This window comes from Stenella coeruleoalba, assembly GCF_951394435.1.
Source record: "Stenella coeruleoalba genome assembly, chromosome: 11".
In the NCBI taxonomy this organism is placed as follows: Eukaryota; Metazoa; Chordata; class Mammalia; order Artiodactyla; family Delphinidae; genus Stenella; species Stenella coeruleoalba.
The window spans coordinates 4,222,986-4,249,079 of NC_137157.1; the positions used below are offsets into that span (position 1 = coordinate 4,222,986).

Below are 26,094 nucleotides of genomic sequence, written 5' to 3' on the forward strand. Positions count from 1 at the left end.
CAGAGACTAGCTGTCTAAAATTATTACACCTCAGTCTCACTTCCTTTAAACCAGAAATCATCACTTGAGCTGCCTCAGACTCACCAGACACACCACTCAGCTCAGAGTCACTCTATAATTTTATCTCTCAATCACTGGCTGTCATTAGTGTCCCACTTCTAATTCACTTCTGATTGAACAGTTACATACCCTGTCCTCAAGATGATGATTCCTGTTTCATAAAAAAACTGACAGCAATGTACATGTGAAGGATTTTAGGAGAAAATTCTATAGCAAGATTCATATTTTAAAGTTATGCTTGGGCTTCCCTGGTGGCGCAGTGGCTGAGAGTCCGCCTGCCGATGCAGGGGACACAGGTTCGTGCCCCGGTCCGGGAAGATCCCACATGCCGCGGAGCGGCTGGGCCCGTGAGCCATGGCCGCTGAGCCTGCGCATCCGGAGCCTGTGCTCCGCAACGGGAGAGGCCACAACAGTGAGAGGCCCGCATACCGCAAAAAAAAAAAGTTATGCTTAAATTGATGCAGTCTACAATTTCAAAAGCCATGCTTGCACCATCTTGAAACAAGTAAGTTTTTTATGAGAGTGAAGGGCAAAGGCGGAGGGGGAAAGAGTGAGAGAGGGAGTTTCATGAGTGTTCTAGGGCAGGAAATAATATCCTATAATTCTGGAAATAAAATTTCTCTAATTCAAAGACTGACATCTCCAACAAATTATGAATAACTGCTCCACTTGTATAATTTGTAGAATGGCATGCCACAAAGGCCAAAACTTTTATTAACCTGGAAAACAGGCTAACCAAGATACAGGCAGACAGCTGTTGCTGAATTAATCTCATTAGTCCCTTCATAAATTACAGATATAAGAAGTTAGTGCGTTACAGGGAAAATGATCACTGATTTGGCATCATACAGACAAAGAGTTCAAATACCACCTCTGCTACCTTTGTAACCCAGGGCAAATACCTAAATGGCAAGAATAATGCCTATTTCACAAGGTCTTTTTGAGGATTAAATGACAATGGCTGTATGTTGCCTTCATACGTAACAGTGATGCTACCTGGAGGAAAAAGTCAAGATCATCAGAGGAGAAGTAGTAATAACAGCAGAAATATGGAAGCAGAAATGGCCACTCACAGTTACTGAGTGACGATTACATGCCAGCACTGAGAGCTTTATATACATTTCAGTTAGTAACCACGACAATTTCAGGGGGTGCCTACCATTACTATCCTCATTTTACAGATGAACAGAGTTCCAAAAAGTAACTTGCCCAAAGTAGTGAGTGGCACAGCTAGTCTCTGCTCTTAACTACTATGCTATACAAATTATAAACCTGAAAACTACAAAAGTTGGTTTCCAAGAGCAGCTAGTTTAATTCAATATTACTCCAATTTGCTGGGAAAGGGGACAAGAAAATTGTATAAACACAGGCTCTCATTTCTGCTGAATCATACCATGTGAATTGATTTTGACCCTGTATCCAAAGTATCTTCACCAAGTAATCTGTCCAAATAAACTACCAGGGTGAAGCCGTCAACTAACTGTGACAACTAAAAGAACCAGCACACGAAAAGAGCTTCCGAGCTCACAGGGCGCTTCCCCTCCCTACGCGCCCACACTAAGGGCGGGTGGGGACTGTGCACCCTGGGGACCCAGGGACCACCAGCAGGTGCTTAATGAATACAGTGCTTGTTTCGCTGACTGAGCCTCAAGCATTTTAAATCTAACAGCCCCAACGAGACCGTATACTCTAATTCAGCAGGTCGGGGCCACAGCCTGGGCTCGCCTCAGGGGCCTCTGGTGTGTGCTCCCAGCTGAGACACCACAAAGGCCCCCAGGAATCTCCAGTGCAGTCCCTCATCTGAACCACAGAACACAGAAAATGTCCCGACTGTCTTCTCGGTACTCACAGGATGGTGTGTAGCACCATTCCAGGTGCAAGGGGAGAAGTTAATTCGTTATACATCCCTGTTGAGAAAAGCGTATCTTTTCAATCCTATTATTCTGTCAACGTTCCACTCTGAACAAAGAATTATCTCTCATTGCCCCAAACGAGTCAACAGGGAACCCAGCGGCCTCTACTCAGCCGCAGAACTCTGAGCGCTCCTGCCAAGACCCCATCCCCTCCTCCCGCCCCTGAGCAAAGACAAGCAAGCAGACTCAGCAGTTCCCACAGTGAGCTCCACCGGAACCGGCCAACCCACGAGGTCCACGGCAGCACACCACCTCCTCTTGGCTGACAGAGCCATCTGCTGTCTACAGTGTCAACAGAGACGGCGTCTTACAGACAGGCTTCAGTAAGTGTTTGATATTAGTAGAGTTTTCCATTCCAACACTGTTCCAGTACTGATTCTGGTGGGTGTTAAGAATAGAGAACTCACAGATTCAGTTTTTGTCCTTGAAGAATACATATTCTAGCAGAAAAGCAAATTATCATGATAAACGTGCAGATGAGGATGCAAAGAACTTTGCCTGGGAAAGTCAGGAGAGCCAACAGAAAGCAGGCAGTATCTGAAAAGGGCCAACAGAGCACAAGTGTGTATTCACCAGAAGGAGAGGGGGTAGTCAGGACATTTCGGGCAGAGAAAAGGACACACACAAAAGCATGAAGCCAAAGGGGAAGCCTGGAAAACTGACAGGAGTTCTGTGCGGCTACAGTGTGGTGACTGGGGGAGAATGAGAAGGAGCTGGAAATGAAGCTACGTTTAAAAAGGGCCTTGAACACCACACCATGGAGTCTAACTGCATCCTGTAACGAGCTACATACGCCACTAAATGGCAGGGCGAGACCCATGCAGGCAGTTCAGTAGATGACAGAGGAGAAGGGAAAAACAAAAATTAGAACAATCAGTATTGTTCACAGCAGTATCATTCACAGTAGCTGAAAGGTGGAGCAACCCCGCTGTTCATCGATGGACGACTAGACAAGCAAAATGTGACGTATGTCAATACCTACGGTGGAATATTATTCAGCCTCAGGAAGGAAGGAAATGCTGACACGTGCTATGACATGGACTAACCTTAAGGACGCTGTGCTAAGTGAAATACGCCAGTCATGAAAGGACAAATACTGTGTGACTCCACTTACGTGAGGTACAGCTGACCCTTGAACAACATGGATTTGAACTGTGTGGGTCCATGTGTACGTGGAATGTTTTCAATAAACAGGCACTACAGTACTACATGATCTGCCGTTGGCTGAATCCGAGGGCACAGAGGACCCTCGGATGCGGAGGTCGACTGTAAGTTACACTCGGGTTTCTGACGCTGGTGTTCAGTGCCTCTGAGCCCTGCATTGTTCAAGCATCAACTGTACTTAGGGGAGTCGAGTTCACAGAGACAGAAAGTAGAATGGTGGTTGCCGGGGGCTGGGGGAGGGGGAAATGGGGGTATTTTTTAATGGGTATAGTTTCCATTTTACAAGATGAAAAGTTCTGGAGATTGGTTGCACAACAATGTGAATACACTTAAACTACTGAACTGTACGTTTAAAAAGGGTACGATGGTAAATTCTATATTATGTGTATTTTATCACAGTTTTTAAACAGGCTGTAGCCAAAGTCCAGTCAAAGGTGACATGTAAACCAGAGCTGTGACAAGCAAGTGAATTCACAACATACTAAGGTGATATACTCGGTAAGGCTTACTGACCAGTGTAAAGCGGCAAGTGGAGGAGGAGGTGGGGATAACTCTGAGGTTTCCAACCCAGTAGGTGATGTTACATTAATGAATATACTAGATAAAACTTTTCATGAGTAAGAAAAATTCATTCGTCTACACAAGCTTTCATTCAAAAACGTTTTTTAGCGCTTGTTACGTGCCACGCAGTGGCTAGGAAATGTGGACACCACAGAATAAAAAAGACCAAATCCTGGCCCTCACAGAGCTAACAATCTAACACTGGTGTCATACAATGGCAAGCAGGTATGTGACGTGATACAATGTGTAACAGACGACGTGATGAAACAAAAGCACTTCTCCTGTGGAAGAAAAATAGAGGACGGGGAAGAGGTGGCAGCTGAGTAAGGAATTTGTATGAAGTAGGAAAGCCGTGGCTACAAGTTCTGTATAAATCAAAATGGACAATGTTTAGTTTGCCATCCTCATTTTGTTAGGAAACAGGTCGGTTAACAATAGATCATTTGACAGGAATATGGAAAATATAGACTTGAATATTAAACTGTGTATTCTCTTGCATTCAGACATTCCTTACTGCAAAGCAATTTACTAATTTATAGCACTATTCTTCATATTACTTATTTTAATTCTTTTTCTGCAAGAGAAGTAGGCATATGACAGTGGTGGCGGGGGTACTGGATTTATAAATATGGCATTTAAACTGACTTTAAAAGCACAAACTTTTCCTTTTTGTTAAAGATATTAAAGAAGGAAAAAACACTACTTAACAAGACTACAAAGGAGTGCATAAAGATTAACTGTTGGAACCCAAATGTACAAAAAGAATTTCAAAACCACAGCAATTATCAAAATTGTGACTACAATCAAAAGATTAACATTTTTTACGGTTTTTGATCATTAGATCTGTGCCTTCTGAGTAAGTTTTATTTTCCTAAGGCAACATTTCCAATCAGGTTAGGAAAAACATACACTCTTGGAATGGACCGAGTACTAGGAATCATTTTATTCAATCCTCTAATTTTACATGTCAAGAAACTGAATCCAAACAAGGTGAAAGACCTGGCTAAGGTCACATAAAGACTTACTATGACAACAAAGCACAGAGCCAAGGTACTAAGGTCTCTGGGCTCAGAGGGCACTGCTCTTCCCCTACTCGGCCAGTGAAGGTCACAGAGAGGTACTGATTTTCTTTCAGTCTAAAATATCTACTGGAAAACTATAAACCTAGCAGAATGTATCCCAAATCATGACAGCAGGGATGTGAACAAATGAGCACCTTTCACCTATACAGCTGTAATACACAGCTGCATGATTTACTTTTAGAAAATCGAGGGACAAGCATAACATTTTGTTCTTAACATTTTTTAATATGGTTTTACTGAATAATGGCGCCAACCTGGATTCTGCAACCCTACGTAAATCACTGCCTGTTGTGGCTGCGCTGTAATGTTAACCAACCAATTTAAAACCATTACTGACACAGAAACATGTATTTAGAGATTTTGTGCCAACTACGAAACCACACAGCTTTTCAGTCATGTGTACAGAGTCCTCGATATGGAATGCTACATACTCAAAACCACACTGGGTTGTGGGGTTACCTTTCTTGATTGCTCATTTTGGCATACATGACTTTAACCAATTCCGGGCTTTTCAGAAAATGGTCTGTAATAATCAAGAACCTAAGAAAAAAGGAGGGAAAGGTTTGGTTACTACAAACATAGTAAAATAGACACGGCCTTATCTACTTTATAGGCATATCTTATACATAAAAGTACTCCTGTTTATTGAATTTTTGATTAGCTGTAATCTTCAAATGTTTTAGAGGTTCACATACTATTTTTCTATTAGCAGCTAAAAGAGAATGAAAACCCTCAAAATATTTTTCTCCGATTTTACTTCTGAAAAATGTGTTGAAATGATTCAAATTTATTCAACTGGAGGAAAGGGCCTACTATAGTTTTTATCTAAGTTGAGAAAGAAAAATACTTCACTATAGCTCAAACAATAATATGAAATTTAGCTACAAGTTCAGGTATAATAAAACATATTAAATTGTTTTAGTCAGAAACTTAGTGCTAAAATTAACCAGAGAAATAGACATGTCATACTTTTTATTTAAACATACGCCAACAACACAGTAATGAATACTGGCTTGATTATCTACTCCTTAAGAGCTCTCAAGTTACCAAGAAAACATCCTCACTGTCAAGCAATGCACTCATCGAAACTTAGAGATCAACTTGGGGAAACCCTTGAGGCAAAGATTACAAGCATATTTCTTCAAAGTACCACTGTGACACCTAAAAAGATTGAATAGTACTATTAATTAATTCTGAATCATATTTACCAGAGGGCATCTGAAGACTTACGAACTAAAGAATATACTATTCATAACCAAGGTTATGAATAAGCATGACAGTAAAGCGTTTATATTGACAAACACGGTTTATTTAATCACTTCTTAATAAATAACAGAACAAAAGTATGCCTTTAAGTACGGTAGCCAAATGAGGCATGTTAACTACCACGACACAGCGTCACTTCACACAAACACAAAACCTAAACACATGTTCTGTTTCTTCCACAACCTTTCAAATAAGTGACCAGCACTGATGTAAATATTTCCAACAATAATGGGTAATATTCAAAATTCTCAATTTTCACGTCAATTTAGGTAGGTCATCGAACAGCGACAACAGAAATTCATGCACATCACGCCAGGTTTACAAAACTGGGACCCTAAAGCTCATGCATAATTCACCTACTTGGAGCTCAAGACACTTTCCCACAAGAACAGTCATTCAAAAACACATGTGCCAAATACTGTGTGCGAGGGGCTAGGTCCCAAGCCGTAACTCCAAACTCCAAGGGTGGAGAAAGACACACGCACAGAGAGATCATTAGAGAAGAATGTCTTAGGCGCAGCACACAGGCACGCGTCACGGATTACAGAAACAACAAAGTTTATCTACCTAGAGGGCTGCAGGGAAGAGGGGCGATGGATGGGACAGGAGAATCAGGAGTTCGGTGAATCCCTAGTTGCAGAGGGAAGGGAGAGCATTTAAATTAGAGGTGACACAAAAGGACTTGAAAAGACTGCTTGAAGGAAAGAGGAGCAGTGTACTAAGGGAATTATAAACAATAAAATACTACCAGGGTTTAAAGAGGGACTCGGGACCTAACACTTATGTCCTTGAATGTTATTGCAAACAGCCCTCAGCCTACAGAACTGTCAGTTGAAGGGAGCTTCACCAAGCTTTGAGTTTATTAAGACTGAGGTGACAACCACGTCTTCTTTCGCGATACTGGTCATTAGTGCTCTCTTTCTTTTTTCTTAATCAATTTTGTTGATTCTTTTAAAGAGTCAACTTTGCCTCTGTTAATCCTTTCTATTTTTTTCTGTTTTCCATGTTATTGACTTGTGTCCTTTTATTTTCTTCTTTCTACTGAGGATTTACTGTACTCTTCTCTTTCTATCTTCATAAAGTAGAACCTTAAGTCCCTGATTTCAGACCTACTTTTCTGACATAAACACTTAAAGCTATAAATTACCCTCCCAACCCTGCTTTAGCTTTATCCCACACATTTTATGCTTTCATTATCCTTCAGTTCCAAAGATTTTCTAATTTGCCTTGTGATTTCCTTTGTGACAAATCAATTATTTAGATGTGCTAATTTCCAAAACTTCAGAATTTTTCTAGATCATCTTGCTATGGTTTTCTAGGCTAATTGTGGTCAGGGAACATATTCCGTATGTTTCCAATCCTTTTCATATATTCATTGAGACTTTTTATAGCCCAGACTATGGTCTATCTTAGTGAATATAATGCAGACAGTTGAAAAGAAAGTAAATTTTCCAAGTGTTGAGAAAATGTTCTATAAACCAGACTCACGTGAAGGTGGCTACCTATCTCAGTACTACTGAGATCATCTGCATCTATACTGATGCTCGTCTACTTCTATCAGTGGCTAAAAAGTGAGTGTTAAAATCTCCAACTATCACTTCCAATTCCAGGCATAACAGATGAACAATTGACCTCCTACCTTAAACAACTACAAAAGCAGACAAAACATATGAAACACTTTTCAGACAAGAAACAACAAACCCAACTCAATCAGGTTGTGCAAATAAAAGGCACTTTGGAGAATTTCCTCCTAAACAAACAAAATACCCTAAAAAATGCATGGTAACTGTATTCTGATCAATATTTTTATAAAATCCTTATGGCCTAATTAGCAGACTGAGACACACTCAGTGAAGGACAGAGTTATTCTACATGCTGGAATATGTGGTGAAGAAGTGGAACTTGAATTGAAAACATTTTCCACACACAGGGGTGGTCAAGGGTGCAGGGAATGGGGCAGAGACAAAGGAAAGATCCACTACGGTGCTGTCGCTGTGACCACCAGCATTACCTGGAGCTAAATGAAAGTAGGTCCATATACTGGGACCTTTATACCAAGATAAATTCCAAGCAGATCAAACACTTAAACATCAAAACTGAAATGATACAGTACTGGAAGAAAACCTAAGTGGAGAAAAGGCCTTTATAGCTATTATCAAAAATCTTAAGACATTAAAAAAGACCGGCAATTTCATCTACTAAAATATCAAAAACTTTACATGAAGAAAAGTGCCAGAAGCAAAGTCAAAGACAAAAAAGGGAGAAAAAAATTTGGATTTTATTTCATACAAAGGACTAATATCCTTAATTTAAAAAATATTCCTACATATATAGAAAAGACTGCCATCCTAATAGAAAAATGGGTGAAGAAAATGAGAATGTACATAAAAGAAAATTAGACTCCTCAATATATAAAATGATGCTCAACCTCATAACAAGAAAAATACAAAATAAAACTACACAATGATACTATTTTAAACCTTGGCAGAACTGGCAAATCCAAAATTTTGATAGCACACTCTGTTAGCAATGATAAAGGAAACCAGGTACTACTCTCAAAATTTGCCAAGGGAAGTATATACTAGTATAACATCTATGAAGGACAACTTGGAAGTGTCTGTCAAAATTATAAAAGACATTCTCTGCGAGTAACTGCGAATCGTGAATTTATCCTACAATCATACTTGCCCATATGCAGGATGACATACGTGTCAACAAGGCCGCAGGACAGCTCCACTCAGATGTAGAGAAGGCACCTCAAACTTAACGCAGTCAAAACGAACTCCTGATGTCCCCTAGCCCCACCCCAAACTGTTCCACCCACCTCACTCAAACGAGCCAAAAACCCAGCTCCCACCCTTGCCTTCCTCTCTCCCACCTCACCCCCAAAATCGAATCCATAATAAGCCTCACCAGCTCCGCCTGCAGAGCACACGCAATCTATTCATCTCTCTTCATCCCACTGCGATGACCCTCATCTAAGCCACCCTGGCCTCCTGACAACTACAACTGCCTCCTAACAAGCAGCCCAGCCTCCATTCCTCCCTCGCCCCTCCCCACAGCTCAACCTCAGTCCAGCGATCAGAGGGAGACTTCGAAACACAGACCAGGGACTTCCCTGGTGGCTCAGTGGTTAAGAATCCGTCTGCCAGTGCAGGGCACATGGATTCAAGCCCTGGTCAGGGAAGATCCCACATACTGCAGAGCAACTAAGTCTGTGCGCCACAACTACCGAGCCTGAGCTCTAGAGCCCACGAGCCACAACTACTGAGCCTGTGCGCCACAACTACTGAAGCCCACGCGCCTACAGCCCGTGCTCCGTAGCAAGAGAAGCCACCGCAATGAGACACCTGCGCACCGCAACAAAGACCCAACGCAGCCAAAAATAAATAAGTATGTATAACTAACTAACACAGACCAGGTCGTTCCATACATTGCTTAAAACTCCCCAATCGCCTCTCATGGCAAAGAGTAAAACGATCGCCTTTTCCTGGTTCACAAAGCCCCACATCACTGGCCTCCAGGTACCCCTTCACCCACTACACTGTCCAAACCCTGGTCTCCCTAGTCCTGCGACAGAGGCCTCTGCCTTGGGGTCTTTGCACCCTGTGTATTCACTGCTGGGACTGTTCTTCCCAATCTGTCTCCACCTTTACCCACAGATCTTCCAATGACTGGCTACCCAGTTCTCGGTTCAAATGTCACCAACTCGGGAAAGGTTTCCTTGACCTCCAAATTTTAAAGTAGCACAAAGTTACTCTGCGTCACCTCACCTCACCAGAGTACTTAATCAAGATTCAGGGGCTTCCCTGGTGGCGCAGTGGTTGAGAGTCCGCCTGCCGATGCAGGGGACACGGGTTCGTGCCCCGATCTGGGAAGATCCCACGTGCCCCAGAGCGGCTAGGCCCATAAGCCATGGCCCCTGAGCCTGCGCGTCCAGAGCCTGTGCTCCGCAACGGGAGAGGCCACAACAGTGAGAGGCCCGCTTATGGCAAAACAAGAAAAAAAAAAAAAGATTCAACATGGGAATTCCCTGGCGGTCCAGTGGTTAGGACCCCGTGCTTCCACTGCAGGGGTCCCGCATGCCATGGCCCCCCCCAAAAAAAAAAAAAAAAATCCAACATTGATTCTTGTTTTTTCCACTGTCTGTCTTCCGTACCAATCATGTTTGTATTACTACTAATAAAATACTAGCTAATACTATACAGCGTTTACTATAAGTCAAGTACCATTCTAAGGGACAGCTCAGTACACATTCTGTGTATTTTTCTTCCAATTTATCTGATATTTGTTATACATTTATTTGGGGTTTTAGGTTCATTATCTGTCTCTCACTAAAACGTAACGTCTTATTAATTTTGAATCTCCAGTGCCATGAACAGTACCTGGTACACTTCAAGAACTCCATCAATAATTACTGAATTAATTAATTAATGTTTGAAGCAAGCATCTGCATGTTTTCTGAATTTCCTAGAAGTCTGCACAAAGCAGGAATAGTTTCTAATCCACGGGTTTTCCAAGATAAAAGCAAATCAGATCCCTCATGAAAAGGGCAATTAGTCTTTGCAGAGAAACCAGAGCCCCTTGTCTTGTGACACGGGGGGCAGTGCTCTCAGCAATGTCTCACGGTGAGCCCTCAATAAGATAGAGCAAAGCCACTTGGGCACTACTCCTCAGTGTAAGCCAGGCCCCAAACCAGGGAAGTACAGACAGGCAGCTCCCGGATGTGCAGGATCAACCCAGGAAAAACTCTGGGTACCCACAGAGGTGCAGATGGACTATTCATTTTCCAGGTAAATCTCCTAAGCATTCCTTTGCACTTTTGAGTTATTCAGGTAAGTACTGATTGGCAATGACGTCAAGCTTGTGCTCACCAGGTAACCAGTCAAATGCAAAACCATATGCTTTAAAAGTCACCAGAACTGAATACTGGCTCGTTCGCTTTAACCAAATATAATTAAAAAGGTAAAGTCATCAGAGCAAAGGGCAAGAATGACATCTTAAGGTACTGCCATTCAAGCTCAGACAGGTAGACAGCAAGACAGGCAGTGTTGCTACCCAACAGTCCTTGTGCCAAACCAACCATTCCAGTGAGTTTGTAACCATGTCCACATGCCTTTAAAATAACATATGGGACACGAAATTCAGAAGTCTGGAAACTTCTAACCTAAATCAATTCTTTCATTTTAGAAATAAGGAAGAAGAGGCCCACAGAAGTTCAGTGCCTTAGTTAAGGTTCCTCATTCACCTAAAATTCAAAACAAATGCTCAGTTTCCTGACTTCTGTGGTGCCTCTTGGGATGCTCCCCAGGTACTTCTGCTCCGGCAGCCTCTCTGGAAAGAAGTTCGGGTGAACTTAAACCTTGAGCTAGGGTCTGGTTCTTCATGCTGCTTTCAGATCAAACCAATGAGGAGTAAAACCCATTTATTCTTTCTTTCATTCAACAAATAGTAAACATCTACCAGTGAGTAAAGATAGCAGCATTTTTACTTTGGCACTGTTTAAAGGATAAGAACTGTCTCTCACAGTTTACAATACAGGCAGAAGAAAAGCGTTCTGACTGGACACCCATACAGACAACCGGAATTCTTTGCTACACCACCTTATGGCGTAACATTGAGTGTGTAATCCTGGTGGCAAATAGTATTAGATACACAGGGCAATGATGATGGAATGCCAGTGACAGGGAGATTTTTTTCTTGCAACTCAAAAATGGTCATTTAAATGGCTGTCAATTATGCATGAGTTTTTATATGTTAGTTGCTGGGACTGTTTTTCTAAATATAATATACTTTCCATTCCAGGGGCTGCACGAAGTTACAAGCAAATTCTCAACTTTCACTCAGAATTCATTGTGTTGACTTTCTTACCCTATATCTGCTCAAGGGAAGAACCAAAGATAAAGACCTTTATAACAAGAAGAGTCTCAGTCACGTTTAATATTTTCTAAGCTATAAACTTTAAATTTGTAATTAAATTCTTTTGCAGAATTACTATTTCTGTAAATGCAGAAATTTTGTGGTAATATTTTATGAGGGAGGTGGGGTCCCACTAATCAGAAACATAAAATGCCACAAAGACATTTAGGGCCTGTAAGTAATACTCCAGCTTTATGGAAAATAGAACAAATTATCTTGGGAGAGGATCAAAAATATACTCCATCCAAAGCAGAAGTCAGAATAGAAAGGACATCAGAGAAGCACATATTTATTTACAAACAAGAAAGGCTAGAAACGGGATCTTTTCCTAGTTTTTCAACATATGTTAAGCTTAAACTTACTGTTCAATTGTTATAATTCAAACTTTTACTTAAAACCTCTACCAGGAAAGCGATGTCAGGATGTTTAAGCAGCCACATTTCTAACAAGATACTCACGGCCATTCCGATTCAGGCTGCTTCTGGTGAGCTTCTATGACATCAATCGCAATATTGAGGTTTTCTTCCAGCTCCTTCATTCTTTCAGAATTAAGGGATGTGAACAAAATCATTGATGAGTAGGCAACAATTTTTTTGTCTGGATGATTTAAGCAAGACCTTCCAAATAAAGAAAGCAGGGTGTTAGCCCAACTTAGCAGCATGATAAAACATGATTATAACTCATAAATAGTAATAATCCCATTAACAAGTTCAGTATATACGATATTTTTAAGGATTTAATGAAGAATTACAACACTTTTAAACAAGTACATAATTTATGGCAAAAACAGCAAATTGAAAATTAGTCACGACACAGAGAACCCAATACAAAAGCGGCAGTTCACTTATGAGTCAGAGGCAGAAAGCAAATAGCATCTGATTAAAGAAAAAGGTAAAATGATTACATTTGTAAAGCATTAAAATGTTCATTCTTGTTAGAAAAAATCAAAAGGCGTAAGATGATACTTCAATGACTACAGACATTTCTTTAACAGTCTGAGGGACAGAATGTTTAAGGGAAAGATGATATATTGGCAAGAAATAAAATTTGGAGTCAAAAGCCTCCGTGTAACTCCCGGTTCACCCACCTATCAGCTATGTGATCTTAGAAAGGTCACTAATTTATCAATTTTCAATTACATTATGGGTTATGCACTATGGCAGGATTTTTTTTCTTTCATTTAAACTTCATAATACTCTTCTGGAGGAGGTTTTATCCTTTATTATAGATGAAGAATGTGTTGACTTTACTTGCCCAAAGGCACAAAGCCAGTACCTGCCAAAGCTGAATTCAAATTTGGTTGTATCTGTCTCACAAACACATATAGAGTGAAGTCACGTAACCTCTTTCGGTGTGTCTCCTGACATAAACGTGGAATATAATAACGAGACCTCCCTGGCCTGTCTCAGAGGGCTTCCGTGAGGATCAGATTTGATAACGAATGTAAAACCACCACGTAACTGCCAAGTAAACGCCTCTGACGGCCGTGTTCAGGGCCTCTCCTCTGTGTCCCTGACACCTGGATTCACCTGTGTTATTAATACATCAGTTCTTACACTACAACATGCTTATAGCACGGGCTTTGGGGGAGTGGTGAACATATCTAAGTTACCCTTATTCTACTCCTCTAGCTCAGAACCTGGCAGAGATGAGGTATTCAAAATGTTTGAAAGGAATGAATTCTCAAAAATAAGTAATTTTTATTTCTACAGCTTGAATTCCACAATTCTTTCCTTCCAACCTAAGCTCAATTATTATTAACCGTAAAGATTTTATGCCTTCAACTCTAATTATCTGCAGGAATTTGAGAACCGGTTACAAGCTCAGTGAGCTAGGGATAACATTAGCGTTTATCTGATCCTTACACCATACAGATGAGCCCAGAAAACCTATACAACCAGGGAAGGCAGCACAGAACTTAGGCAGCTGGTATTTAAAGAGTGTAGGCTTCGGATCCAGAGGGCAGCATGGGGTTCCGGTTCCAGCTACGCCATTTACCAGTGATAAGTGTCAGTTCCCTCATTTGTCCAAATGGGGACAGTACCACTTGCCCCACAGGGCAAAGGGTAAAGGACGGGAAATATACAGAAAAGACCCAGCTCTGGACATTCAAACGACAGCTGCTCTGCTGCTTATATTGTTGCCACCGCCAAAGTTACCCCATTGGTTGGCAACAGAACCTGGATTAGAAGCCAGGCCTCCTGCCCCAGGATGGGGCCTTTCCTATTACCTATCCTTCCTCCATCACCTGCTCACCTTTCATCTCCATGCTCCATTTCTTATGAACACAGCTGGTCAAAACACAGTAGCAAATCACCAGGGAAAGTACACCATAAATCAATCTACATAAACAGATTGGTTATCCACATCTTATACTTCTCCATACCTACCAAAACATATAGCATTGTGCCGAGCATATAAGAAATGCTCAATTAATAAACACATGATTAATTCATTGCCCATGCTTCAATATTTTATGGCTTTTTTCTTATAAAAAATGTGTCCTTAACAGCATTCCTTACTTTAACCAAAACTTTTATTTACTTAAAGTAAAAACTGACATACAATGAAGGGCATAAACCTTACGTGTACAGCCCAATGAGATGTGTATATACCTACGTGACCACCACGCAGATCAAGATACAGAAGTCTACCTCGTGCCCTCTCCCAGCCAGTACTAAACCCGCCACTACCCACCAAGAGCACCTGCTGTCCTGAGTTCTGTTACCAAAGGTTAGTTTCTCCTGTTTGGGAATTGATATAACCACAATCTTTTCAGAAGTCAGAAAAACTCTATCAATATACTCACAAAAAGAGTTCTGGGAAAGCATGCATCCAAACAATAGACTGGGAATCTTCATTCCGTGAGGCAATATTGCCTAAAAACTGCAGACCACAGCGAAAAGCTGAGGATTTATAAAGGCAAAAAAGATACATGATTAAAAGAATTTTTCAAAACACCAAATAAATACATCTTAGTTAGAAATACTCCACGTTATTAAACAGGAAGTTCGTTTGCTTCTTTTAACTATAAAAGTCTCTCACCACAATGAAACTTTGGGTATGACGTTAGTATTAAAATGCCTTACCAAAACAATGTACTTATACAAAATTAATTAACTTCTTTAAAACCTTGTAACTGTAGACACAAATATACCTGTAATCACATTAAATATCATTGGAATATGTGTTCCAATTGAAAGACAGTTGCTCTTAGACTGGATCTTTTAAAATCTAACAATAGACAATTTAAAACAAGACATGTAAAATATAAGGCTATCGAAGCATTGAAAGTTAAAGAATGGTGAAAAGATATACGAGGCAAATACCAGCCTACAAAGGGAGTCATACAACCACTTAAAACCAGACATAATAAACTTTAAGGCAAAAAGTATTATTGGAAATTTTTTTAAAGTCATTTCAGAATTACTTAATTCACAGAAAGGTATAATTTTAAATTGGAATCACCTAATAACATGGTCTCAAATATATATTAAAGAAAAACTGACAAAAGTATAGAGGGAAGAGAAAAACCCACAATTAAATTCGGCAATGATGATATACCTTTCCAGTAAATTATAAAATAAGCAGACAAAACAATCAGCATATTTAGAAGATTTAAGTAAGATTTAATAACAACCTAGTGGACACATTTAGACTATTTCACCAAATAAAACCGCAGAATACTGGACAAAATCCAGAATGCTGACAACAAATGCAGGTGAGGATGCAGAGCAACAGGAACTCTCATCCACTGCAGGTGGGAACGCAGAATGGTGCAGCCACTTTGGGAGACGGTTTGGTGGTTCTTACAAAACTAAACATAACTCTTAGCATACAATCCAACAATCACACTCCTTGGTATTTACCCAAAGTAACTGAAAACTTATGCCCACACAAAACCCTGCACATGAATGTTTATAGCAGCTTTATTCATAACTGCCAAAACTTGGAAGCAACCAAGATGTCCTTCATTAGATGGATAAACTGTGGTCCGTCCAGACAGTGGAATATTACTCAGCACTAAAAAGAAATGAGTCATCAAGCCATGAAAAGGAACATTAAATGCGTATTACCAAATGAAAAGCCAACCTGAAAAGGCTACAAACTGTATGACTCCAGCTCTACGACATTCTGGAAAAGGCAAAACTATGGAGGCAGTGAAAAGATTGGTGGTTGCCAGGGGCTGGGGCACAGGAGGCGGTGTGAACAGGTGGAGCACAGAGGATTTTTAGGGCAGTGAAACTTCTCTGTATGATATTACAGTGATGGATACATGTCCTTGTACATTTGTCCAAATCTCCACAGAATATATATATATATATATATATATATATATATATATATATATATATATATATATGTATGTATGTATTGGGTTGGCCAAAAAGTGCCTTCGGTTTTTAGGTAAATATAAAAGACACATGTTTCATTTTCACCAAGAATTTTATTGAACATATTCACCCTTTTGTTCCACTACCTTCTGCCATTTTTCAGGCAACTTCATAATTCCATCTTCCCAAAACTTTAGCTTTTTGAGCAAAGAACTGTTCCAGGTGCCTTTTACAGTCTTCCAGGGAATTGAAATTTTTTCCATTAAGAGAAGTTTGTAAAGACCTAAATAAGTGGAAATCTGAAGGTGCAATGTCTGGTGAATATGGCAGATGAATCAGAACTTCCCAGCCAAGCTGTAACGGTTTTTCCTGATCATCAAAGAAATGTGCGCTCTTCCATTAACCTGATGGAAGATTATGCATTTTCTGTTGACTAATTCCAGATACTTTTTGTTGAGTGCTGCTTTCAGTTGGTCTAATTGGGAGCAGTACTTGTTGGAATTAATCATTTGGTTTTCCACAAGGAGCTTATAATAGAGGACTCCCTTCCGATGCCACCGTATACACATCACCTTCTTTGGATGAAGAGCAGCCTTTGGTGTGGTTGGTGGTGGTTCATTTCACTTGCCCCACGATCTCTTCCGTTCCACATTATTGTACAGTATCCACTTTTCATCGCCCATCACAATTTGTTTTAAAAATGGAACGTTTGAACATCCCTGGTGGTCCACTGGTTAAGACTCCACGCTTCCAATGCAGATGACACAGGTTCGATCTCTGGTTGGGAAAGTTCTGCATGCCACACAATGTGGCAAAAAAACCTGAAACATTTTCATTATGTTTAAGTAGAGAATTGCATGAGGAAATATGGTCAAGAAGATTTTTTTCCCCACTTAAACTTATGTGGAACCCAAACATCAAAGCAATTAACATAACCAAGCTGGTGCAAGTGATTTTCATTGCTTGACTTGGATATTCTGAGTATGTCAGCTATCTCCCGCATGGTATAACCTTCACTGCTCTCGATTAATGTCTCGATTTGATCGCTATCAACTTCAACTGGTTTACCCGACTGTGGAGCATCGTCCAGCGAGAAATCTCCAGCATGAAACTTCGTAAACCACTTCTGACACATTTGATCAGTCAAAGCACCTTCTCCATACATTGCACAAAATCTTCTTTTGCGTTTCGGTTGCGTTTTTACCTTTCTTGAAAGAATAAAGCATAATATGCCAAAAATGTTGCTTTTTTTCTTCCATCTTTGATATTAAAACACAAAAATTCACCAATTTTGATAAGACTTTTTTAAAATGCATGCTGATATGACAGCTGTCACCTACAATTTAACAAAATTGTTTTGAATGAAGTTAAAGACAACTGAGTGCCACTACCGCCACTGTACGGAAGAAACCGAAGAAACCTTTTGGCCCACCCAGTACATACATACATACACACACACATATATATGTATATACACACACACACACACACACACACACAAAAGAAAAAGCACTCAAACCCACGGGAAAACCACAAGATTGTACTACACAACCACCGCACTGGCAAAAATTAGAAAATGACAAAGTGTTTGTGAGAATGTAATGCATTAGGAACTAAAGGTTCTCTCAAGTTCTTTGCATCTGTGAACAGACCGCATTTAAATTACTCTTGACTGAGCACCAGTTATCAATCACTGCTTCTTAGCTTCGCTGCCTGCTCTGCAAACATAAAGGTGGGCCTTTGAAGGTCTCCTTTGTCAGCTGGCACGTACAGCCTCGTGGGTAGAGGCGCTGGAGGGGCACTGGAGGGCTGGAGGGAGCGGAGTTTTTCTCTTCCTGGTTCTGGGTAGTCCTCTGGCCATGCTTCTCCTGTTTCTCTGGCGTTCATCTCCTGCAGCTTCTCCAGTGAGGAGCTCTCGCACAGCAGGACCAACCAGCAGTGTCCAGGAGCTAGGAACTTCCTCAGGTTGCTTTGAAGCCAGTTTCAAGTCATGGAAGATTTCTGTGGACGACTCCCCCCTGCACCCCAGAGGGTGGATTTCCATCAAGTTCCACCAACACCACCCCTCGGCGACTTCACCACCACCCAGTGAGCCACAGCCGTGCCCTCTCCAAGCAGGCCTGGATCTCAGGCCTGGGGGAGGGGAGCCTCTTCCCTGGACACTCATCTTAGCCCTGGGGGCACTGGCTGCTCCTTATATCTGCAATTCCTGTGTTCTTTGGCATTCTCTTTACTTCTTAGTAGTCAATCCCCTGTTATTTCAAGCCTTTGTTATAGTTAGTAATTCTTTATTTAAAATTTTCCCTGTTCAAATTGCAGTGCGGTTTGTGTCTCCTGGTTGTACCCGAGCTGGCAGAGCAGATGGAGAGAAGGGAGGGAGGGAGGGAGGGAGGGAAGTTGTGAGGAAGGGAAAGAGGGCCCCAGGGGAAGCGAGAGAAGATGACATCAAGCACAAGCCTTAGAAAACAAGAACAGTTCAATTAGTTGGGACCAAGTCAGACAGACAGAAACCAAACTGTTCTTTAACAAAGAAAATTTAATATATGGAATTAGTTCAACTAAAAAGGCAACACTGAGGTAACACAGAGATTAAGGCTACAGGAAACCACCACCTACCACCCTTCAAACTGGAGGCACCAAGGGAAGAGGGTAAGGTTGTGAGAACCCAGAAGCCTGGAGGGGCTCTGCAGAGCTGGAACCCGGGCCTCTGTGGAAGGGGCTGCCCAGGCTACCGCTGGCACCTCTGGCGCGTGGAAGAAGGGCCCAGGCCAGCTAACAGTGGTGTCTCTAGGAAATACTAGGAGGCTTTCTGAGTGGGAAGGAAGCTGGAATGGGAACCATCCAGGGGAGACCCGAGTAGGGGGCAAGTCACCCTTTCCCCCCCTGCCTCCTGGTCCCCACTAGATCCTTCATTGGCTAAACCTCACTGAAAGCGGAGGAGAAATGTGTTTCTGGACGCCCAGCCCCTGCACCACGAAACAGAGCACAGAGGGCTAAGCTCAAAGCCGAGTAACAACAGCCCCGTAACCAGAACGACACCCAACATTAGACAATCACTAACGCAACATGTACGGTTCCAAGTGCTTTATTTTATACAAGTTCGTATTTAATTGTCACAGTAGGCAGATATCTGTATCACGTCACCCAAGTCAGCAGCAGGAGAGGGCCCCAGACCCCACACACCAAGAGAAGAGCGCGACCAGTAAGCCAGTTCTCACGGGTATGCGATGCTGGTAAGTAAATACTTAAAATACTTGTGCACTTTGCAGTGAACAGACGCTACCGAGAATCCCTGCACGCCCACCCCTGGCCCAGCCCCCTCCTCAGGTCACACAACTAAAAGCCAGCGCCCGACAAGCCCCAGCCCCAGCCCTCCGCGCCAGGCCCCAGCCACCCCTGCCTGGCACCCACGCTGAGGGATCAGCGCCTGCACCCGACTGTTCGCTGTTTTCAAAGTGGTTACTTTGGGGCCAGGACAGTCCATACAGACAGAGTAGCATGTGATGAGACCCTGAGTGGACAGAGAGCAAGACACTTCTGAGGAACAAAAGACCAGCATGAATAAAGCATCAAGAACCAAGGAATGAGGTAACAATAACAGTGATAACTAGCATGTGCTGAGTGTTCACTAGGTGCTAGACAGACACTGTGTTCTAACTGTAAGATGTCATCTAACCCCCGCGACAGCCGTATGGGGTCGGGGTTAATATTATCCCCCTCTTGCAGAGAGTAACCAAAGCTCAGAAGGTCAGGTAACTGGCCTGGGGCATGAAGCCTGCAAGTGGCAGAAGCAAGACAGGCAAAAACAAGCAGTGGCTCTCCCTCAGCAACAGGAATCAGCTCATCAAGGAAAGGCGCCACAGGAGAGTCTGAGATGAAATGAAAGAGCCTGCTCTATTAACGGAAATCCCGGCCAGGCAGCAACCAGGAGATGTTTTTAAGGGCAAGAGGACTTCCAAAGACCTTCAACCTCCTAGATCCCTGCTTTGCTAGAAGGGAGGGATGGGCCTACTGACCCAGGCCCGGAGCTCGGGTCCTCTGTCCTCAGACTTTTCCGGAACCCAGGCCTTCCCTTCAAAGCCTGTCGCTGCTGCTCCAATAGCTCAAAGGCAGAGCAGCTGTAAAGATGAAAAAGGTTGAGGCGTGTAATGTGCCTGTGCTATTCACTTATTCATAGCAACTCGACAACTGGCTGCTCAAAGAAGAGCTGCGAAATTGTGGCCAAAAAGCAAAACACTGAGATAAAAAACTCTGAAGACAAAATGCTGAACCAAGAACCTCAAAACTGAATTCACATTATAATCTAAACTAAAGCAGGATACAAACTGCAATACACATTCACAGCCATACACACAAATACTGAAGGATGACTAGAAAAAAGTCAAGTGTTTGCCTAATGTAGCCGGCATATACAATGATTATTTTTCTTTTCATTTTTAAAAATCACTCTATAATGAAATTATATAAAATGTTCATAATAAAAAATAATACCTCCATTTTCATCTTAAGTCGTAGTGTAAAATGACATTTCTATTTCTGCTGAGTATTTTAGAGTATTAACACGGAAATCCTTGTAAGATTTAATTTAACACACAAAAAAAGCCAACAATATAAGTCGGTCTGAAAGCCAAACAACCCAACAATTCATCAGGCAACTAAAAATTAGCACTCTGAATCAGAACATAATTCTGGGAAGGAAAAGGTTTAAAGACGTCCTAGAAACAAGAAAAGAAAACTCCAGACAAAGTACAAATGACAGTTTACTTTTACCAAACAGCTTATCAAGTGATCTTTATGTAAATACTGCAAATGTTACAAAGCCCCTCAAAAAGCCCAACATTATTTTTACAGATTAGAAAAGAACAAAGGCCAAAAACAACACCAATAACTCAATTAAAATAACTCATGCTTATGTTTACATATAATTTGATGAGCATAATATATTCGTCACACCACTGCAATTATTCTCTGAAAATAATACTCTAAATATTATTTTGACAACGTAATTATAGTTCTTACCTCAAGAGCGGTAACAAAAAACTGGCACAGATACCCTGCTAAAAATCTACAAAGAGTAAGGTCCTCACAGAGAAGGTCAAAAGATAGTACAGGCACTGTATCAAGGAACAAGAACCCTTTTGAAAAGATTTGTTATTAGGTTTGAACATACTGTAAAATTTGTTTAAGCTTCATTGTTGAAACAAAGTTGCATTCTTGAATTCCAAATAAAATTCAGTAATATCACTGGCTGCCTTTTTCAAGAAGGTAGTGAGAAGTATCACTTCCACTTTCCCTTCTTGCCTCAGTAATGTCCTTCCAACTCTGTCAACAGACGCAAGCCATCTACTTGAAACTGATACAATTGAAAAAGAAGACCCAGATAAATGGAGAGATGTTCCCTATTCATGGACCGGAAGACTCAATATCATTAAGATGGCAGTTCTCCCCAAGTGGATCTTCAGATTCAACATAATTCCTAGTATCCACAATACATAAATAACTCTCACAACTTGACAACAAAATTTAAAAGCCCAATTAAAAACTGGGCAAAGGGGGGGCTTCCCTGGTGGCACAGTGGTTGAGAGTCCGTCTGCCGATGCAGGGGACACGAGTTCGTGCCCCGGTCCGGGAAGATCCCACACGCCGCAGAGCGGCTGGGCCCGTAAGCCATGGCCGCTGAGCCTGCGCTCCGCAACGGGAGAGGCCACAGCAGTGAGAGGCCCGCGTACCGCAAAAAAAAAAAAAAACAAAAAACTGGGCAACGGGCACTTCCCCGGCAGTCCAGTGGTTAAGACTCCACACTTCCAATGCAGGAGGTGCGGGTTCGATCCCTGGTCAGGGAGCTAAGATCCCACATGCCTCACGGCCAAAAAACCAAAACACAAAACAGAAGCAATATTGTAACAAATTCAATAAAGACTTTAAAAATGGTCCACGTCAAAAAAATCTTAAAAAAAAAAAAACTGGGCAAAGGACTTCAATAGACATTTCCCCAAAGAAGATTTACAAATAACCAAAAGGCACATGAGAAGATGTTCAACATCATTCGTCATTAGGGAAATGCAAATCAAAACCACGATGAGATACCACTTCACACCCACCAGGATAACTATACTCCAAAAAAAGGAAAACAAATGTCAGCAAGGACGTGGAGAAACTGGAACCTTGTACACTGTTGGTGAAAATATAAAACAGCTGCTATGGAAAAGTCTGGCAGTTTCTTTAAAATTTAAATATAAAATTGACGCACAATTCCACTCCTAGGTATACACGCAAAAGAACTGAAAACAGGTCCTCAAATAAATATATGTACACACATGTTCAGAGCAGCACTATTCTAACAGCCAAACAGTGGCACAAGAGCCACATGGTGGAAACAACCCAAATGCCCATCAATGAATGAACGGATACACAAAACATGTATTCTATGCACACAATGGAATATTATTCAGTCACAAAAAGAAATGAAGCACTGATACATATACAATGTGGATGAACCTCAAAAAACATTATGCTAACTGAAAGAAGCCAGACAAAAAAGGTCACAAAATTCTATGATTCCATTTATATGAAAAATCCAGAACAGGCAATCCATAGAGACAGAATGCAGAATGGTGGATGCCAGGGGCTCAGGGAACTGGGAAATGGAAAGCAACTGCTCAGTGGGTACAGGGTTTCCTTTTGGGGTGATGAGAATGTTTCCAGTTAGACAGAGGTGGTGGCTGTACAATACTGTGAATGCACTAAATGCTACTCGATTGTTCACTTCAAAGTGGTTAATTTTATGTGATGTGAATCTCGTAACAATAAAAAATGTATTAACTGATATAACTGCAACGACATAAATTGTGAACAACTCTTAATATACCTAACATGAAACAGGTCTATGAAGATCTACGCCCTCTGACTGGTCGATATCAATGAACAGCCAAGCCGCCAACCAAACAACTGATTTATTCATCAATGGCAAACCAGTTCATGAAAAGTTTCAGAAATGTGCTCCTTTGGTTTTTTTGCTAGATCATCTATTCGCTTCAGTGAAGAGAAAATTAATCCTGAGAAGAAAGGATGAAATAATCTTTCATCACATTTTGTAAACACCAAGTAACCAATCTTCTGTAGCAGCTGTGGATTAAAGACAAGGGATACTGGACCAAGGGGGACACAGAGTCAAGGGAAGACACTTTTAAGTGGAAAACAGGAGAGCACATTATACGCTGGTGAAATGACAGAGTAAAGAGGGGAAAGGGATGATGCCGGAGAGAAAGGGGACACTTTCAGGGGAAGAGTTTCTGAGTGGGCGAGTGGGGATGGGATTCTATGCACAGGTGGAGGAGGGCTGGCTCCGCTCGGACAGTTATTTACTCACAGCGTTTGTGCAGTGCTTCCTCTGGTGTCTTATTTAGGAATCCACCATTACCAGAGAAACCTACTCCTGCCCACCCTAGTTCCTCAGCTCTGTCAGTGACACACTACCCACCACATCGGTGTTTTTTCCAGCAATTATAAAACGTAGTACATTCTGAACTCTCTTTCTGAATTATCATACCACAGTCAGACTTCAAAAATAACTGCTTTTCCATACAAGAGAGTGAAATCTGTATTTTACTGCTGGTTTTTAACCCCCCAATTTGAGCACTGAGGCTTCTGTTTTATCACAAAATGGAGCTACAAGAATACTTTTAAATATACAACATTTTAAAACACTTTACAACCTAATGCTACACCCTACCAAATTGAGAATATTAAAGAAATTATTGCTGTTCCAAAAAACTTAGAGCCAACACTTTGTGTGCCAATTCTTAGATAATTTAATTAGTTCAAAAAATAATTACAATGTCCCAGAGGAAGAATCCTAAATCAAATAGGAAGACACAGGAATTTTAACAAATGAGTTTTAAATGAAAACACTAAGAAATCACAGAGTAGAATGAGAACTAAACTAAGCTGGGTGGTACCTCTGACAGTTCAGTTAGCCTGTTTCACTGTGGGCCTCGGTCTCTATGCCTCTGAGGAAAGACGATCAGCTCAAATTCTCTCTCTGCCTTCTCACAGCAGCTCCCCACTAACATTCACATAAGCATGCTTCACTTTACACGGTAAGTGTAGGCATTAAGAATTGTATATAAATCAACATTTTAAATGCAGCTGGAGAGCTCTCATTTGAAGTAACTATTCATTGAATTAGCACTAAAAACATTTTTTTAACCTCCAATCTAGTACATTTTATAAGATGGATATTTACATTGAGATGTTCTATTAAATGACTTAGGTTTACCCACAAGTATTTCAATTCCTTGGATAAAGAGATCACCTGTTAAAATTGTATGTTTTTATTTTTAAATATAATGGTATGATAATAACCTCTGTCCAAAGAAGTGTTGATGCAAGTAGTTCAAGAACCAAAAACATTCCAAAAAGTCTGGAAAAGCTTCCTGGTCTTCAAATTAAGGAGCTTGGTTTTTCTCTTAATCCCGTACCAACAGCTATTAACACTCAGAGCTAACTTCCCTCTGTGTCATGCTGTATATTTGCCTTATTTAATATACTTAATACAAGGCTCCCCTCACTGGAACGTACACATCTGAGGACAGAGATTTTTGACTGCTTTGGTCCCTGTTCAGATCACATGCAACACCGAGAATAGGGCCTGCCACATCGACACATATTAAAAGACACAGTAACACTTTGCTAGGGCTGCCATAACGAAGTACCACAGACTGGGTGCCTTAAACAAGAAAAATGTGTTTTCTGCTTTGAAGCTAGAAGTCTGAGGTCAAGGCGTCGGCAGGACTGACTTCTTCTGAGGCCTCCCTCCTTGGTTTGCAGGTGGTCATCTTCTCCCTGTGTCTTCACATGGTTGTCCCTCTGCACCTGTGTCCTCATCTCTTCTTATAAGGACGCCAGTGACACTCGATTAGGGTCTACCCGTATGACCTCATTTTACCTTAATTATCTCTTTAAAGGCCCTGTCTCCAAATATAATCACATTCTGAAGTATACTAGGGGTTAGGACTTCAACATATGAATCGCGGGAGGCGGGATGGGTGGAACACACACAACTTAGCCCACAACAGAGGGAGAAAATTGGAAGTCACTACAACTTTCTTCTATGATGATTCTTTAATATCACTAATGAAGTTTCTCTGTATCATGAAATACAGAACCATCTGCTTTAATGAATGACGTAATACTCAGAGTACTGGTATTTAAATCCTTTTGAAAGATATAAGTAATCTATGAATCATACTGCAAATTACCTGTCAACAGGGATTCCTGTTCCACTCGAAGTTCACGAAAAAGAAGAATCAAATCAACAGCAACACCAATTGTATCCAAGTTCCTGTATAAGGTTTTTAAAAAGGACAAAGTTAGACACACTCTTTTTCTTAAACCTGCACTTCAAATTATGATCCACAATGAATGCAGAGACTACCAGTTAACAGTTCCTGTAGTGGGCAGAATAATGGCCCTCCAAGGTATCCACATCTGAATACCCCAAACCTGTGAATACGTTACCTTACATGGCAAAGGGGACTTTTACAGTCGTGAATAAATTAAGGACCTTGAGATGAAAGGACTATCCTGGATTATTAACCAGGCGGGCCCAATGTATCACACAGGTCCTCATAAGAGGAATACTAGAGGGTCAGGGAGGGCAGCCATGAGCCAAGGAGTGCAGGCAGCCTCTACAAGCTGGAAAAGGCAAGGAAAATGATTCTCCCCTAGATCCTCCAAAAGGGGTTCAGCCATGTTGGCCCACTGTGGACTTCTGAATTTCAGAACTGTAAGATA

General features: G+C 41.3%; 1 protein-coding gene across 2 annotated transcripts in view; it reads right to left on the reverse strand.

Annotated features, from left to right (window-relative positions):
- The window catches only part of ATXN10 (ataxin 10), a 151,258-nt gene that overhangs the window by 100,552 nt on the left and 24,612 nt on the right, over positions 1-26,094 (reverse strand). Inside the window, exons 3-6 of one of the 2 annotated variants that reach the window (XM_079937919.1) lie at positions 25,560-25,642; positions 14,775-14,871; positions 12,424-12,582; positions 5,240-5,320 (exon numbers count right to left, since the gene is read on the reverse strand). In XM_079937919.1, the coding sequence (XP_079794045.1) occupies positions 5,240-5,320; positions 12,424-12,582; positions 14,775-14,871; positions 25,560-25,642 (420 nt within the window). The remainder of the gene's footprint in view (positions 1-5,239; positions 5,321-12,423; positions 12,583-14,774; positions 14,872-25,559; positions 25,643-26,094) is intronic. The other variant, XM_079937920.1, reaches the window with a different exon arrangement.